The following is an 18,766-nucleotide window of genomic DNA, read 5'->3' as shown; positions in this document are numbered from 1 at the left end:
ATATTTGACTCTTAGCCATTTATTGAGTAAAATGTTTTGCCTTAAAAAGACTCAGGAAGGATGCCTTTTGGCTGAACCTGTGCTGTTAAAAACCAAAATGATACTGAAATGTGGAAATCCCATGGAGTTAGAAAAACTTGCAGTGACAAGGAAGTTAATTTGTTGTATGTTAATGAAGTATATGTATATGCTTTCAACAAGACAGAGTTCTTGTTGATGAAGTATATGCTTCTATATACTTCTGAAGTATATACTTCAGAGTTCTAATGAAGTATATGCTTTCAACAAGACAGAGTTCATAGAAGAAAATTTAGGTACTCATATATAAAATATTTTATTTAAATACCATATACCTAATATTTGCAAAACTGGAGTACAAGCTTAAGATGAATATTAGGTTTCGGACTTGGGTCTTACTGCACACAAGTGCCAGAACTTTCTTGGATGAAACTGCATTTGTGGTATGAGGTGAACTCAGTAAAATTAGGTAATGATACCAATATTTACATTATCCACAGTATTTGGGAACTTATATGGTAGGTATATAGTAATACCCAAAATTATCCAAGTAATCATAAAAACTAGTGAGGTTTTCTTTTGTGAACTACCAATCTAATTGATTACATTCCCTAATTTATATACTGTTTTCCACCAAATCAAGTGCACTGAATTGATATTATTTTGGACTTATATAATTCCAGCCTTTGTCACGAGTAAATCAAAAGTGAAAAAAACTCATTATTATTTCCATATGAATTATAGACTAAGCTTTTAAGAAATGGATATAGCCTTAAAGAGTTAGGTTGGGAATAATGAAACATTTAATATTCCTATCATAACTGCCATTTGTTCTAGTTTTTCCTATCAGTACTAACCTCATGGACTCTAAGATTGGGTTGGAGGACGCCCTAGGCTTAGTGAGTGTGGGCCCTTGCAGCCTTGTTATATTCTTAGTGGAAGCTAAATAAAAGATATCTTGTTGTAACAACTTTAGGGGCTAAAGTTATAATCCTTCGAAATTACTTGTTTGAAAGAAATTCTTCAACTAACATTTCATGATATGGTATAAGGTCATTAATATTGCTTGTAAACATGTTTTAAATGAAAAGAATTAGCATCTCAGCATAAAAATGGAAATGTTTTTGGTTTAAATGATTTATCAACTCCTGTGTATTTTCAATAAATTTACATTTTTAGATGGAGAACAGAGTCTTCAGTTCTTTCGATTGGCAACATGTGGTCAGGACTGCCAGATCAAAATTTGGGTGGTTCCTTTTAGCCACGTCTTAGGTATGTATTTAACCAGCAGTTCTCTAAAATCATTTGTGATCTAGATAAAATCTCTATTTTAACTAATCTTTTTTACCTAAGGTACTCTGAATACCTAAAAGTGATTATTAAACTGCTTTAAAACCTTTTTTTATTCTAAAAATTTTTGAATTTAGTTATTTTTCAAGTACAGTTTTTTGTCTATTTCTCCCATCCCAGCCTCCCCCCCCCCCCCGTCCCATGCTCCCCACTTCCTTCCCATCTCCACCCCCCTCGCTCTCGTCCCTGTGTCCTTCCTATTTGTTCCTCCAAATCCCTCCCTCCTTCCCCCTTAAATTCCCTTCCCTCTCCCCTCTGGTCGCTGTCCCCTTATTCTCTATTTCAGTGTCTTTGTTTTTATTCTGCTTGCTTGTTCGTTTTGTTGTTTAGCTTACTGTTAAAGGTGAGATCATATGGTATTTGTCTTTCAACCCCTGGCCTATTTCACTCAGCATAATGCTTTCCAGTTCCATCCATGTTGTTGCAAAGGGCAGTAGCTCCTTCTTTCTTTCTGCTGCATAGAATTCCATTGTGTATATGTACCACAATTTTTGGATCCATTCATTTACTGATGGGCACTTAGGTTGCTTCCAACTCTTGGCTATTGTAAATTGTGCTGCTATGAACATTGTGGTGCATAGGTTCTTTGAAATTGATGTTTTAGGATATAATCCTAGCAGTGGAATTGCTGGGTCAAAAGGCAGGTCCATTTTTAGTTTTCTGAGAAAATTCCATACTGTTTTCCATAATGGTTGTACCAGTCTGCAATCCCACCAACAGTGAACTAAGGACCCCTTTTCTCCACAACCTCCCCAACATAAAAACTTTTAATAAGAGCAATAAATACCCATGATTTTAAAATGTTGTGCCTGCTGCCGACTGGGGCCTCGCCACCACCAAGGCACAGAGCTGACCGTACACTCTACCTGTTTTTCGATTCTCGGGGTGGTTTTCAGAGTCTATGAATATTTATATCATCATGTTTTGAATTTATTCACTGTCGTTAACCATTCTTTGACAGTGTGGGTCTCTTCCTCATGCATTGTACTGTTTCTTCAGGTGACGCTTTAGTTAAGAAATTGAAGTCATTCAGTTTTGGAATACAATATTCCTTTATGTTATTTCTTTAGTAGTTTTTCCTTTACTTCCTCTCTTTGTATAACTCCCATTAATTTTGTTGGACCTTCTGATATAACTCTTATTCTGTTTTTTCCTACGCATTTATCACTTCATCTTTTTTCCTACTTTATAGAAAAATTCCTCAGCTTTATCTTGTAACCTTCTTTAGAATTGTTTCATCTCATCAGTCGCATTTTCAATTTCTAAAAGCTCATCTTCTGTTTCTTTTTCATAGTGTCGTCCTTTTACGTGGTGAATGCAAGATCCTCTCAAAACTCTCTGAATGCCAATTAGAGTCTTTTTGTTTGGTTTTTAAGTTCCCTTGTTTCCTGATCATCTTTGTTTGCTCTCGGGCTCATCTTTTTGGGTTTGTTTGTTTGTTTGGTTGTTTACCCTAATCTTTCTCTTTTATATACTTATGTAAATCAAATGTCTGGTGATCCTTAGTATTCCATTTACATTTAAGAATTAGACAGTGGACCCTGGTCGGGTTGCTCAGATGGTTAGAGCCTGGGCCCAATACACCAAGGTTGCAGGTTGAACCCATGTCAGGGCACATAAAAGAATCAGCCAATGAATAACTGACTAAGTAAGTAGAAAACCAAATTGATGTTTGTCTGTGTGTCTCTCTCCCTCTCTCTTCCTCCTCCTTTCTTGCTCTCTCTAAAAAAGAAGACAGTGACAAGGTGTTTAGAAGCTCTGCACACAGGGCAGTTGGTCGTTGCTGGCTCCCCTTTAGAATAAGGTCAGGGGTTGGGGCTTAGAGAGTGTGTGTGTTCTGTCCTCTGGGACCGCCATGGGCTAGGGGAGGGGTCAGAGGACAACACTGACTATCTATAAAAAAAACTTGGTTAGTTTTTCTATTTCCAGGTCTGTATTTCTGTCATTCAGACTTTGCTTTTCCCTGAATGTTGATAGTCCCAAATCTTTTTGGGGTTTCCTAGGGCAGATTAGCTTTCTCTTGGCATTCTGGGCTGTTACTCCTCTAAACTACCTCATCAATTAATTTGCTTTCTGCCTTCCCCAAACTGGTTTCAATTTCTGGTTTGCTGATGCCCCCTTTCTGTTCTCTTCACTGATGTGAATTTATATGTTTATGAATTCCTATATTATCATTTTAATGGGAACTCTGAAATATATGGTCAGTTGGCCATCTTGCTTTAGATGCCTAAAAATAGTCTTATTTTATTATCTAATAAGCTTCAGTTACATCTCAGACCACATTTTGTTGTTCATAATTGTCAAAGATAAACAGAGAAACAAAGGGGGATGCTGATTAAAGTGGTAAGGGCAGATTTTAACCAGTAATATACCACTGCCACAGGGAAAAGAACCCAGCATGGGCTCAGCTCACCTGCAGGTTATGCAGAGGTGACAGGCATTTTAAAGGGAGAATGAGGGGATAAGGATGGGTGAGCAGGACTCTGGAGTCAAGGAAGTGAAAATTACAGAAAGCAGGAAGAAGGTGGGGTTGGTGCGCTGAAACCCATCTGGGTTTGCTAATTGAAACTTGCGGAATTTAAGCTCCTACCTTCCCACAGAGCCTGGGAGTCAGGAGCCCTGTCTGGGGTGTTTGCTGAAACAAATAGTTACATGTATTTGACAGCCTTGAGTTTTCTCAGGCTCTTTAATAAGGCTAGGAATGCAACCCTGAGCTCTTAGAAACTATGGTAAAGTCTTTATAGGCCAAGATCAAGGATTAATCAAGAGGAGGGCTTAGAAGAAGAGCCTGGCAGAGTGTGGTATAGGAGTGAATCTTTGTCGTTATGCTAGTGTACAGAGAAGGGCCTCTTGGCAGGAAATAGATGCATTTCCTTCTATGGAAATTTTGTTAGTTTACTGTGTATTATGTTACACTTAGTAATTCTCCTAATGTATTCATTTATTTGGGGATGAGGATAAGACTTCTTTCACTTCTCTGATCTATCCTAACTCTTCCTCCACTCCTGTCAAGGTACAGTTCTTATAATGTGCTGATGTTCCGAACACAATGTATTTTTAATCAAATCTTCAAAAGTACAGCTTTTCATACACTGTGTGGAAAATGTGTCTTTACACCAACTCTTTAAAAAACGTAACAGTTTGTAAACGTTCAGTTAAAGCATTTTGATAAAGCGTTTATCATCACTTGTACCTAGTTTTTACTGGGGGGGAGTAGACAGACATAGGGATCTTTTATTTGATAATAACATCCTTTCTTATGGTCATTACAAGTTTTTGGCCTTCATTTGGTTGGCAACTTAACATTTTTGCTCTGTGTGACTGATTATGTCTACTTATGATCTGTATGTTCCACACAGTGCTTTTAATGCCCACATCTGTTCTCCCAGATAAAAATATTTTTTTATGTTTTGGATAGAATTGAAACATTTAATATTAAATGAAAACACATATGTATTTCTGTTGACACTTGCTCTAATGATTTGTAAGTTAAATGCTTGCAATCTTAAGAGCCATTAACACTTCAAAATAGTTTTTATTAGGTCTGATAATAGATTTCACTTAGTTTCTTGTCCTCCCAGGCCAATTTCTTCATAATTATTTTTATTGATTGCCAGTAAAGTTGTTTTTATTGATTATTTTAAAAATAAAAATTAAAATTATTTTATGGATTGCCACTAAAATTTATTGAATTCTCTGTTTACCTTTAAAATAGTTGTGATTTCAAATGCTTATAGAAAGCATAAGAAGGATTTTCGTGTTTTACTTTTTTAAAATACTATTTTGTTGTTGTTCAATGTCCGTTGTCCCCATTTGCCCCCCCAGTGCTCTCCCCCTGGCGCACCAACCCCCACCCGCCGCATTCATTCCTCCCCACCCGCCCTCATTGTTTTCCTCAGTGGGCCCTTTATACAAGGACACTTCCCCTTCTTCCCCTGCTCCCCTTATCCACTTCCTCCCTTTCCTCTGGTCACTGTCAGTTTGTTCTTTGTTTCCATGTCTCTGGTTCTGTTTTGGTTGGTTGCTTGTTTTGTTGAATAGGCTGTACTTACAGGTGAGATCATATGGTATTTGTCCCTCACGCCTGGCTTATTTCACTCAGCATAATAGTCCCCAGTTCTATCCATGCTGTGGTGAAGGGCGGGATTTTGTGTTATCTTACCTGATAGTAGTTTTATAAGGTATACAGGAATTATAAACTGTATAAATTACCATTTGTTAATTTTTATTGATAAAATGAGAATATTTTCTTAAAATCAAATTTTTTAAACTATGGTACTTGATTCTTTTTTAGGGTGTTTGGGCAATTGGTATATGCACAACATTGTCAAATAAAATACACAACATATATTTAAAAAATTAAATAACAAGGTTGTAATATAGTTTAAATTTTATATTAAAAAATATTTGATAATTGCAGCACCCTCCTGTCTAGTGCTTGCTGAGCACACCCTTTTCCTTGCCCGTTACTGAACTTCTGAAACCACTTAGTCACACACAGCATTCCGGTGCCTGAGTTGTGTGAGGATTTTTTCATTTGTGTCCTTTAGGCACTAATTAATTGAATAAGTAAGTGGGATAGCTTTGACTTAAGGAGGAATTCTAAGCCAGGTCAGCTCGCTAATCTTTCTCACCTTGTTATCCGCAGGTTTTGACTTAAAATGTAAAAGCGCACTGAGTGGGCACTGCGCCCCTGTCCTGGCCTGTGCTTTTTCTCATGATGGGCAGCTGCTAGTCTCAGGGTAAGCTATTTTGTTTAATTTCCTTAAACCATTTTGATATGAAATAAACAGGCATACAGAAAAGTACATAACATATCAGAGAATAGCTTGATAAATTACTGTGTTTCGAACCTATCACCACTACTCCGGTGAAGAAATAGCACATTACTGGTTCTGCTCAAGAAGTCGTTCCCTTCTACCCTCCCGGTGACAGCACCTTGGGACATATGCAACATTGCTTTTTCCTTTTAAACTGATTTAAAACAAATCATACAATGTGAATTATTTTATGCCTGGCATCTTTAACCCAGTATTATGTTTGCAGCATTGATTCGTATTTATGCATATAGCTGTGGTTTACTGGTTTTCGTTGCTATGTAATATTGCATTGCATGTTTGTACTAGAATTTATTCATAGTAATGTTGATGAGCTATGAATTATTTCCAGTTTGGGAGAATTACAACAATAATCCCAAGAACATGTCTGTATCTCCTGGTGCTCATGATTTTGTGTTTCTGTAGGATAAATACACAGGAATAAAATTGACAGTCATAGAATAGTTGGATTTTCAACTTTGGCAGGTAACACCAAATTGTTTTCCAAGTGGTTGAATATATCTGTTGCAGGGTTATTTCACATCCTAGCCTATACTTGGTATTGTGGGTCTTTCTAATTTTAGCTATTCTGATGGGTGTGAAGTGTTGTCTTACTGTGGCTTTAATTTGCATTTTCCAAAAACACTGAGGTTTTGGGAAAATGGTTAGAACCATTTCAAAATTTTATTGGCCATATGTATTTACTTTTTTGTGAAGTGCCTGTTCAAGTTTCTTCCAGATTATCTTTCCCTTATTGCTTTATTATTAAAAAATATATATATTCTTCCAGTATTTCTATAGATGAGCCATTTATTGGTTATATGTGTTGCAAATATCTTTTCCTATCCTGTGGATTTGCCTTTTCACAGTTTATGATTTTAGTAGTTAGTTTCTTTATGTTCTAAAGTCATGAAGATATTCTCCTGTATTGTCTGCTAAAACTGTTCCTCAAATTTGATTGGTGTGTATGATGTGCGATAGGAATCCAGTTTCATTCCTTTCCATGTGGATGTCCAGTTGTCCAGAACTATTAATTGAAATACCCACTTTGTTATGCTAACTTGTCAGAAATCATTGACCACATGTGTGTGGATGTGATTCTCAGCCAGCTATTCTATTCTCTTTTATTGTTTGTCTATCCTTGTCCAAATGCCATTCTATCTTTCTAAGGCTTTATATTTTGGTTACTCTTGGCTTTTGACACTTCCAACTAAATTTTAGCATTAACTTGTCAAATTGCTTCCAGTTTTCCCCTCTGAATATAACTGTTTGGATTTTGGTTGGAATTATATTGAATCTGATAAATCTGGGGAGATTTGATTTTTGTATGATATTGAATGTTCTGATAGATGAAGATGGACTATTTTTCCATTTGTCTTGATTTCTTTTAATAATTGTTTTCTGTATAGACATTTTCCTCATCTCTTATTAGATTTATTTCTGGGTACTTAATATTTTATTGCTATTATAAAAATGTGTCTAATATAGAGAAATATATATGGAAAGACAATGGGTTTCTCTACAAAGATTCTAATTTTGCATTTTTTATGTACAAAATTGTACATTAATAATGATGGTTTTTGTCTCTTCCTTTCTGATACTTATACCACAGATTTCTTCTATGCCTTGCTGAACTGGCTAACACTATCAAGATAGTAGAAATAGAGATAAAAGCCATCAGTGTCTGAGTGGCATTGTTTTACATTTTTGAAAATCTCTCCAATATCTTGGATTAGCAGAAGATACATAGATTCTCATGTTTGCATCACACTTTTCATTAGCTTTGAGCACTAGAATGGTGTCACACCTCATAGAACAACATATGGAGGAACTTCCCCTCCATCTTTCTCCACAACTGTCCTCTAATCCCGCGTAGAATTTGTCTTTTGTTCCACCCCACCTCTCTTGATCCACCCAGACAAAATGAGCACTATTTGCATCAGCTTCTGTTCAGGCAGGAAGAGTCAGTCTTTATCATTCAAATGGAGGCTGCCTTTTCCCATTAATTCTCAGTTCTTAGCATTCCTTGGAAAACCAGTTTTAAAATATCCATCACTGTAGTAGTTTTCAGAGTTCAATAAATAGCACCCTCTTCTTGAGTTGAAAACCAGAGAGAGAGAAATGCAGGACAGAGAGTCCAGATAACTGTTAATGAGCCTAGATCTGTCCCCGACTTGCTTGCCTGCTCTGGGGCAGCGTGGACCACTGCAGACTGTCCATGCAGGGGCACGTCAGCAAAAAGAGAAAATCTGGAAGGGGCCGAGCCACGTGGCCGATGGTCTTCTCCCAAACTTTTCCGTCATCTGTTTTTTCTTCTTTTCTGCTAAACAGGAGAAAAAGAAGGGAGAAGAGAGACCAAAAATAAATTTTATTTCAGAAGAGATAGGAAGTAAGTGTCCTCTTTTCCTCCCCAAAAGATACTTGTTTACCTTTAAAATTTTTTATTACATATGTTTTCCATTACCATTTAGATCCCTTATATTGTTTAATCCATTTTATAAATGTAGATGATAGATTGTCATGAATTAGGACGGTCATGAATAAATTGTCATTATTTAGGAGTGGCTTCAACAAACAGCCCTCTCTGGCTCAGTAATGACTAGCATAAGAAGGCTTAAGACCACCTTTTCAAAACTCAAATCATCTTTTCTTTCCTATCTCTTTCTAACACTGTTAACAATCCTATTGGACAATTTAGTTCATTAGTAGCTAAGAGTACATGTTAAAATTCATAGCGTTGGTATTTTAAAAGGGATTGCACTGAATCTGTAGATTGCTGGGGGTAGCATGGATAAGGTTAACTCTTCCTGTCCACGAGCATGGTTCTTGTCCGGCCTGGTGCTTACTCTTTCCGTGTGAACTCTTGCTTGTTGCCAGCACAGTGCTTCCTAACACAGTGCTCCTAAGATTACTACTGACAATCCAGCTTCTCAGGTGACGTATCCTTAGGATGAATTGTACTAGTGGTAGTCTCGGAAATTGGAATTTTCTTTTAGTTCTCTTTTTTTAGGACACTCAAAAGTAATGGCGTTTTTGCTAAGAATTTTAGATATTCCAGTAATAATACTTTGTGGCTTGAGAGATTTAAGACTGAACGAGTGTCTATAAATTAGGTCTGGCATGTACATATTCAAATAATGTTAGCTGCAAGTATGTTTTCTTAACGTGTTTTGGCTGAAATTTAGCATTGCCCCTTATTTATACGTCACAAATGTTTATTCTCTTTATGGCTACATAGTATAAACTTTATAATTTTCTGGTAAATTTCATATATGGCATGTAGTTTTTTTTAATAAAAGTTCATTAATACGAAAAGGTATGTTCTAAATGTGTGTATATCAGTATTTCAGTTTTTTCTTAAAAAGTTATTTAACTTCTTTTTCTTAGATAAGTCCCTTTAACATTTCATATAATAAGGAAACATAGAAATGAAGATCTCAAGGAGGGTTAGCAACAGGGGAGTGGGAGGAGGAGAAGGGGGGAGAAGGTACAGAAAATAAGTAGCATAGACAGTAGATAGATAATAGATGAGGGGGCAAGAATAGTATGGGAAATATAGAATCTAAAGAACTTGAGACACATGGTCATAAACTAAAGGGGGGGTTATGGTGGGGACGGGGGGTAGGGTGGAGGGGAATGAAGGGGGGATAGAACAACTGTAATGGCATAATCAATAAAAAAATAAATTAAAAAATATTTTAAAAAGTTATTTAAATGAATTTAATATACTAATTAAATGCTATACTTTGTTTTTATAGAAGTTTTCACTCACATTTTCTTTCTTTTAAAGATCAGTGGATAAGTCAGTCATAGTGTATGATATTGTAAGTATTTGAAAATCTCGTGTGTGTGATCTGTGTAAAGTTTATTAGGCTACTGAACTTCAAGCTTAGTTAGACAAAATGAAAAAATGTATACCCTTTTTTGTTTTTTAGGGTACTCAAGAATATGATATAAACATTTTCAGAAATGCTGAAATAGTCAAATGAGGGACTGGCTCTGGGAGAAGTCCTTAAATAGTTCAATAATGATTTTAAGATGGACATATGTTTAATTTTATGAAAGAAAACATAGACTTAAAGAGAACCAATATCCAAAATATCACTTTATATCAATCTTTTCTTAAAGTTTTACACCACATTTTCATAACAAAGGGCAAATGGTTACCCCAGGGTATGTGAAAGTGGCCTACCACTGTAGTCCTGGCTGGATTTAGAGACCAGTATAAGGAAGAGAAGGATGCAATGGTTTTGGAAAAATGGGTGTTTGGGGTAGAACCATGTAAATAAAGACCAAATTGCATGAGTATGAAGAAAAGTGAACATCTTACATATAGTGAAGATGTAGTTAATGAAAATATTGTTCAAGAGAAGTCAGTATTGAGGAAAGACTTATATTGATTGAGTTCAGGCTGCAGCTAAGCCAGCAAATGAAATGCAGACAGAAATACTAATGAAAGTGTAGTGGGTAGACTTCTGGCTGAGATAGAAGCATAGGTGGAAAAACTCTGCCTCCTCGCACAACCAAAATAAGGATGACAACAAATAACAAATTTAAATTCAAAAAATAACCAGAACTGCCAGAAAATTGAACTGTATGGAAGCCAGACAATCAAGGAGTTAAAGAAGAAACAATCATCCAGACCAGTAGGAGGGGTGCAGGTGGGCAGCTGGGGCAGAGAGGACTCACAGCAAAGTGTCCACTGGAGGACCGCGTGGTCCCACATTCATGTGTAGATAAACCGAAAGGAACAACTCAGAAATTAGATCACTCAACCCAGGGTTCCAGTGTGGGAAAAGAAAGCCTCAAAACCTCTGGCTATAAAAACCTGTGGGTGTTGGGGCAGTGGGAGAAACTCCCAGCCTCAGAGGAGAGTTTGTTGGAGAGACCCACAGGGTCCTAGAACATATACAAACCCACCCACCTGTGAATCAGCACCAGAAGAACTCAATTTGCTTGTGGGTAGCAGAAAGCCAGCCGAAAGCTGAACAAGCAATATTGTTTCCTCTCTGACCCCTCTCCAACATACAGCACCACAGCACAACAACCTGAGTTGCCCTGAGATGGCAAATACTAAGGCTCTGCCCCTTAGAACACAATAGGCCCCCAGGACAAAGAAATATGGACAAAATGAAAGAACAGATCAAAACTGCTGAGAATTAAGTAATGAAGAGACAGAGAACCTTACAGATGCGGAGGTCAAAACACAATATACTCACAAAAGTGGTTGACTATGGTCATAAAATAGAGGAAAAAGTGAAGGCTGTGCAAAAAGACATACAAAGAAAAATGTACAGGGAACTGACAATGAAGGGAAGGAAACCAGGAACCAAATCAACGATTTGGACCAGAAGGAAGAAATAAACATTCAACTAGAACAGAATGAAGAAACAAGAATTTTTTAAAAATTAGGAGAGGCATAGGAACCTCTGGGACAACTTTAGACGTTCCAACAACCAAATTATAGTGCCAGAAGGAGAAGAGGAAGAGCAAGAAATTGAAAACTTATTTGAACAAATAATGGAGAACTACCCCCATCTGGCAAAGGAAACAGACGTGAAAGTCCAGGAAGCTCAGAGAGTCACAAAGAATCTGGATCCAAGGAGAAAAACACCAAGACACATCATAATTAAATTTCCCAAGATTAAAGATAAGGAGAGAATCTTAAAAGCAGCAAGAGAAAAGGGCATAGTTACCTACAAAGAGTTCCCATAAGACTATCAGCTGATTTCTCAAAAGAAACCTTACAGGCCAGAAAGGGCTGGAAAGAAGTATTCCAAGTCATGATAGGCAAGGACATATATCCAAGATTACTCTATCCAGCAAAGCTATCATTTAAATGAAAGGTCAGATGAAGTGCTTCCCAGATAAGGTCAAGTTAAAGGAGTTCATCATCACCAAGCCCTTATTATATGAAATGTTAAAGGGACTTACCTAAGAAAAAGATCAAAACTGTGAACAGTAAAATGACAACAAACTCACAACTATGAACAACTGAACCTAAAAAACAAAACAAAAACTAAGCAAACAATTAGAACAGGAACAGAGTCACAGTAATGGAGATCATATGGAAGGTAATCAGTGGGGACTTTGAGGGGGGCAAAAGGGGGAAAAGGTACAGGAAATAAGCATAAATGGTAAGTACAAAACAGGGGGAGGTTAAGTATAGTATAGGAAATGTAAAAGTCATACGACCCATGGTCATGAACTAAGAGGGGGGAATGCTTGTAGGAGGTGGGGTCCAGGTCGGAGGGGAATAAAGGGGAGAGAAAAATGGGACAACTGTAATAACATAATCAATAAAATATACTGAAAACAAAAGTGTTTGGGTTAAGTAAGGAAGTAATCCTCCATGTAGAAGTTCGCATTACTGAGGGTTCTGGCAGGAATTGGGGAAGAATACTCACATGACATAAAGTAGATCCTTAAAGATCCTGATGAAATTGTCATGGGATTTTACATTTACAAAAACAATTATAACATTAATTTTTTCCATAAAATACATATATGAATCTGTTATATACAGCTAGATGTTGGATGGCCAGCTAAGTGTGCTCGGAATCTAAGTGACTTATTTTTACTCACCGGTCCCTCAGTGGGTGCGAGTCAAATGCCATAGCAGAAATACAAATTATTTCATGTTATAGATGTTTAGGTTACTATTAGTAAGTTCAAACAAATCACCAAAAGCCTGGAGTACACAAAAAAATTGCCCTAGAAATTTCTGGGGCAGTTCTTATAGACGACAGTGCTGGTTATTAAAACAGAGTGAAACCGGTATCTGATATTATTAGGGATAGTTTCTATTCTTTATTCATTGGGTGAAGTTTCAATCTATATTAGTACTAATAACAATGTTAAAATACATAGAGCATATAAACCATTTATGTCAAACAAATTTTTATTAGTAAGTTGTGCCTGAGTAAATTTAAAGCTGTTTTCTTTTTTTCCCTCCAGAATACTGAGAATATACTTCACACGTTGACTCAGCATACCAGGTCTGAACTTAACCCCACTTTGTACTAATACAATTAAAACAGTAGTCTAAGGGTATATAATAGTTGTTTTTATTAACTAGGTATGTCACAACTTGTGCCTTTGCACCCAATATCCTTCTACTCGCTACTGGTTCAATGGACAAAACTGTAAACATCTGGCAATTTGACCCGGAAACACTCTGCCAAGGTTAGTGAGGACAATGTATTTAACGCAGTTCAAATCCTTTCACCTTTAAAATTAGAAATTCAGTATCTTTGACAAATCATTAACATTGCTTTTTCTAATATAAAGTATACATCCATACTGAATATAATTTAAAGATAATTTTAGAGAAAACAGTGATAAAGAGTTGACTCGTTAGAACTCTTGGTAAATAGTTTGGACACACATGCGTGTATATAACACTTAGTTTTGTAAGCTTATTATTTATATTTCACACTTATTTTTTCAGATAAATATAGCCTGCAAACAGAATAGAAATAGTTTTATTTTTGTCCCCAGCAAGCAACATTGACATAATTTAAGAGTTTTTTAAAATTGCGGCCAGAATTAACCACATAGTGGTGCTGATATGCAGGCGATAGAACCAAAAGAATGCCTTTGCTGATAAGAATTTTATATAGTAAAGAAAAATTGTTTTTATTCAGTAAAAAGATTCCAAAATAGTATTTAATGTATTAAATACTCCTTTAATTATACACGCTATTTGATTTTCTGAAAATTTTTAAGGGATATTAAAACGGTAAAACACAGATTTGAGGACAAAGTGAGACTGTTTATAAAGGAAACAGTTTTTCTTTCATTTGTTGTTATTTTACTTGCCTTTTTCGTGGGGTTTTTGGTTTGTTTTGAAGCAAGGAGCACAGAAGATCAACTGAAGCCGTTTACGGAAGATTGGTCAGAAGATGACGTCTCAACGTGGCTTTGTGCACAGGAGTTAAAAGACCTTGTTGGCGTTTTCAAAATGAATAACATTGATGGGAAAGAACTGTTGAATCTTACAAAAGAAAGTCTGGCTGATGATTTGAAAATTGGTAAGATGAGTGGAAGATTATGTCTTTGTATAGGACAATATATGTTTATTAGGGTTGGGCAGTGATTTTCAATCTTTTTCATCTCGTGGCACACACAAACTAATTACTAAAATTCCGTGGCACACCAAAAGCTGTATTATATTTTTTGCCCATCTAACAGAAAATGAGTATAATTTTGATTCGGTCATACCAGGCAGCTGTTGTTGTATTGGCTGTTGTCACTTTTTTATTTGACAGTCTAAGGGAAAAGAGGTCCGTGCCCCTGACTAAACAGTCAGGTACTGCAGGTTTTAAAAGTTCTTGTGGCAGACTAGTGTGCCACAGCACACTGGCTGAAAATTGCTGGGTTATGTAAAATAAATATTTAGGTAACTAAAGCCACCATGTAACTGTCATTTCGGGGGTGGGGGCTGGGTTGAAAAGGTGAAGGGATTAAGCAAAAAAAAAAAAAACCTGCTTCATAGACAGACAATGGTATGGTAATTACTATATGGAAAGGGGGATGGAAGAGGCAGGAGAGAGTAAAGGGGGAGAAGTGGTCATGGAAGGAGACTTGACTTGGGTGGTGAGCACACAATACACTGTACAGATGTAGAACTGTAGCCCTGAAACCTAGATAGTCAATTAGCCAGTGTCACTCCAATATAATCAACTTAAAATATATGGTTGCCATGTGCCATATGGGAGGGTGTCAGGGGTAGGAGTATGGATAAAAAGGTGAAGGGATTAAGAATTACAAATTGGTAGTAACAGAACAGTCATGGGGATGTAAAGTAGGGAATAGGGAATAGAGTAGCCAAAGAACGTATACGCAGGACCCGTGGACATGGTCAGTGGTGTGGGGATTGCCTGAGGGAGTAGGGGCACTGTGGAGGGAAAATTTGGGACAACTGTAATACCATAAACAAACTATAATTAAAAATTAAAAATAAAACATGTTTTAAAAAAATTTTTGGCATATAATTAACATGATAAAAATGTACCCTTTTATAAGTAGTTTTTAATATATTTATGGAGTTATATAACTACCACCACTATCTAATTTCAAACATTTTCATCCCTTCAAAAAGAAACTCCACACCTATTAGTAGTCACTTATTCCCTTTCTCTCTAGGCCCTGGCAACCTCTAGACTACTTTCTGTCTAAGGATTTACCTCTTCTTGACACTTCATGCAAATGGAGTCATGTAATATACGGCCTTGTGTCTGGCTTCCTCTACTTAGCAAGTTTTCAAGGTGTATCCTTGTTGTAGTATATGTTAGCACTTTGTTTCTTTTTATGACTGAATAATATTCCATTATATAAGTTTATCACTTTTTGCTCATCCATTCATCACTTCATTGAATTTAGATTGTTTCAGTTTTTAGCTATTGTGAAGAATGCTGTCAGGAACATTCATGCCTAATTGTGTGGGCATCTGTTCACAGTTTTCTGGGACATAACTAGGAATGGAATTGGCAGGTCCAATGATGGCTCTGTGCTTACATTTGAGGAACTGCCAGACTGTTTGCCAAAGCAGCTATGCTGTGTTATTTACTTTCTCACTAGCAATGCATGTGGATTCCAGTTCTTCCGTATCATCAACACTTGTTTGCTTTTTAAATTATAGCCATCCTATTGGTTCGTCATTGTGCTTTTGATATGCATTTTTCTGATGATTAGTGGGCTTCTTGGCCATTTGTATATCTTCTTTGGAGAAATGTCTATTCAGATCCTTTGCCCATATAAAAAAACTAGGTTGTCTTTTTATTGTTGAGTTGTTTATGTATAAATTTGGATACTAGATTCTTATCAGATACATGGTTTATAATTATTTTCTTCCTTTACTACACAAAAGTTTTAAATTTTGATAAAGTCCAGTTTGTCTGTTTTTGTTGCATGTGCTATAGGTATATTATCTAACCATTGTTCAATCTCAAGTACCAAAGATTTACACCTATGTTTTATTCTATGACTTTTACAGTTTTAGCACTTAGATTTAGGTGTGCGATCAATTTCTGACTTAATTTTTGTAAATGGTATGAAGTAGAGGTCCAGCTTCATTCTTTTAGATGTGGGTACCTAGTTGTCCAACCCCATTTGTTGAAAAGACTGTTCTTTCCCTTTTGAATTATCTTGGTACCTTGTTGAAAATCAATTGACTATAAATGTTAGGGTTTATTTCTGCACTCCCAGTTCTATTTCATTGATTTATGTGTCTGTTATACTAGTACCACACTGTTTAATTACTGTGGCTTTGTAGTAATTTTGAAATTAAAAAGTGTGTGTTCTGCATCTTTGTTTTTGTTTTCCAAGATTGATTTTGCTACTCTGGGTCTCTTGTATTTCCATATGAATTTGATGCAAAATTTCAATTTCTGCAAAAAAAAAAGCCACCTGATATTCACAGGAATTAATATTGAATTTGTGGATCAACCTGAGGATTACTGTCATCCTAACAGTTACCAAATTTTGCAATCCATAGGCATGGGATATTTTTCTGTTCAGGCCTTTTAAAATTTTTTTCAACAGTATTCTGTAATTTTCAGTGGTCAAGTCATTTCTATGTGTAAAATTCAGTAACTTTTACTATATACACCACTACCTAATTTCAGAGCAGTGTGACCCCCAAAAGAAGCTCAGTAGGAAGTTTCAGGCCCAAACTAAAATCGAAATACAATTGAAGTTATATGGTGATCTAATAGCTGAATTAGGAAAATTGTTACTAGAAACAGACACCAAAATGTTGCATATTCTCTAGTAAACAAGATATCTGCTTTGTGTTTCTGGGTTTTTTTAACTTCTAATTTTTATTTTTTATTTTTATTTTTTTAAATTTTATTTATTTATCTTTTAGAGAGGAAGGGAAGGAGAGAAACATCAATGTATGGTTGCCTTTCGTGCATACCCTGCTGGAAACTGGCCTGCAGGGAATTGGTCTGCAACCCAGGCATGTGCCCTGACTGGGAACCGAACCGCGATACTTTGGTTTGCAGGCCCGCGCTCAGTCCACTGAGCTACACCAGCCAGGGCTTTATTTTTATTTTTTATTGTTGTTCGAGTACACCTGCTCCATTTTCCCCCTGCCATACCAACCTCTACTTCCCACCCTCAATCTTACCCCCTTTGGCTTTGTCCATGGGTCCTTTATACATGTTCCTTGATGGGCCTTCCCCTTTTGTCACCTGTTATATCCCTTTCCCTTCTTCCCCCTGGTTGTTGTCAGTTTGTTCATTATTTCAATCTCTGGTTCTATTTTGCTTGCTTGTTTGTTTTCTTAATTAGGTTCAACTCATAGGTGAGATCATATGGTATTTGTCTTTTACCACCTGGCTTACTTCACTTAGCTTAATGCTTTCCAGTTCCATCCATGCTGTCTTGAAGGGTAGGAGTTCCTTCTTTCTGCTGTGTAGTATTCCACTGTGTAAATGTACCATAGTTTTTTGATCCACTCATTCATGGGCACTTAGGCTGTTTCCAGCTATTGTCTGTTATAAATTGTGGTTCTGTGAACATTGGGGTGCATAGGTTCTTTTGAATTGGTGTTTCAGGGTTCTTAGGGTATATTCCCAGCAGTGGAATTGCTGGGTCAAAAGGCTGTTCCATTTTTAGTTTTCTGAGGAAATTCCATACTGTTTTCCACAGTGGCTGCACCAGTCTGCATTCCCACCAACAGTGCAACAGGGTTCCCTTTGCTCCACAACTTCACCTGCACTCACCTGTTGATTTGTTAATGATGGCCATTCTGACCTGTGTGAGGTGCTATCTCATTGTGGTTTTAATTTGCATCTCTTTAAGATTTGGAAAGTTAGTAAATTCAACAAATTAAACTCATAGACACAAGAAAAAATTAATAAAAATAAAAACCAAAGCTCCCATATGATTTTTAAGAAAAAGCCAAAGTTGAGACCTCTGATCTGTTTAGAGGACCCCACATGGCTTGTGAGATTCATTAGAGCTGCCATTGTAATTTTAGGGCTCGCAAATTAATGAACTTCTTTCCTTATCTCCTAGGTATGTTTTATATATCATAAATGTTTTCATATATCAAACAAAACATAATACATAACATTAATGTTCAGTTATTTTAACACATTTTCTTTTTCTCATCTGATTTGTTGGAAAAAAATCTTCAGTAAATTTGGAGCTGCAAAATAGAAATAAAAAATTATTTAACAAATCCTCAGTTTGGTTTCAGTGAATTACATAGGAAATAAGTCACAGGAAAGCAGTGAAGCAGAGTCTGAGAGGCAGGCAGCTGCTGGGTTGACTTGCCACGCTCCTTAGACGTGGTCAGAGTCCAGACAGATTTAAACAGCTGTGGCACAGCAGCGGAGCGTGAGCTTCACGTTCAGATTGGTTCCCATTTCCAGCCTCTTGGAGCCAATTTTTGTGTCACAGCTGAGGAAACTTAAGCCCCTACCCACCCATCCCCTCCAGTCTTATAAGGGGATTTCTAGCAAACCAGCTAAAGAGGAGGACATCTTTTTACTTACCTGGAAACAGATCTACCCTCCGACTGGAAGGGAGATATTATATCTAGTTTCCAAGGATGTTTGCCAACAGAA

General features: G+C 36.6%; 1 protein-coding gene across 2 annotated transcripts in view; it reads left to right on the top strand.

Annotated features, from left to right (window-relative positions):
* The window catches only part of WDSUB1 (WD repeat, sterile alpha motif and U-box domain containing 1), a 73,194-nt gene that overhangs the window by 13,900 nt on the left and 40,528 nt on the right, over positions 1–18,766 (top strand). For both annotated transcript variants that reach the window (XM_053655164.1, XM_037140443.2), the window contains 6 exons: positions 1,198–1,290; positions 6,017–6,110; positions 9,976–10,009; positions 13,143–13,183; positions 13,264–13,370; positions 14,039–14,218. In XM_053655164.1, the coding sequence (XP_053511139.1) occupies positions 1,198–1,290; positions 6,017–6,110; positions 9,976–10,009; positions 13,143–13,183; positions 13,264–13,370; positions 14,039–14,218 (549 nt within the window). The remainder of the gene's footprint in view (positions 1–1,197; positions 1,291–6,016; positions 6,111–9,975; positions 10,010–13,142; positions 13,184–13,263; positions 13,371–14,038; positions 14,219–18,766) is intronic.

Source organism: Artibeus jamaicensis, unplaced genomic scaffold (genome assembly GCF_021234435.1).
Source record: "Artibeus jamaicensis isolate MK-2021 breed Jamaican fruit bat unplaced genomic scaffold, CSHL_Jam_final contig_936, whole genome shotgun sequence".
In the NCBI taxonomy this organism is placed as follows: Eukaryota; Metazoa; Chordata; class Mammalia; order Chiroptera; family Phyllostomidae; genus Artibeus; species Artibeus jamaicensis.
The sequence above is the reverse complement of the archived record's forward strand: the minus strand, read 5'-3'. Positions and strand labels throughout refer to the sequence as shown.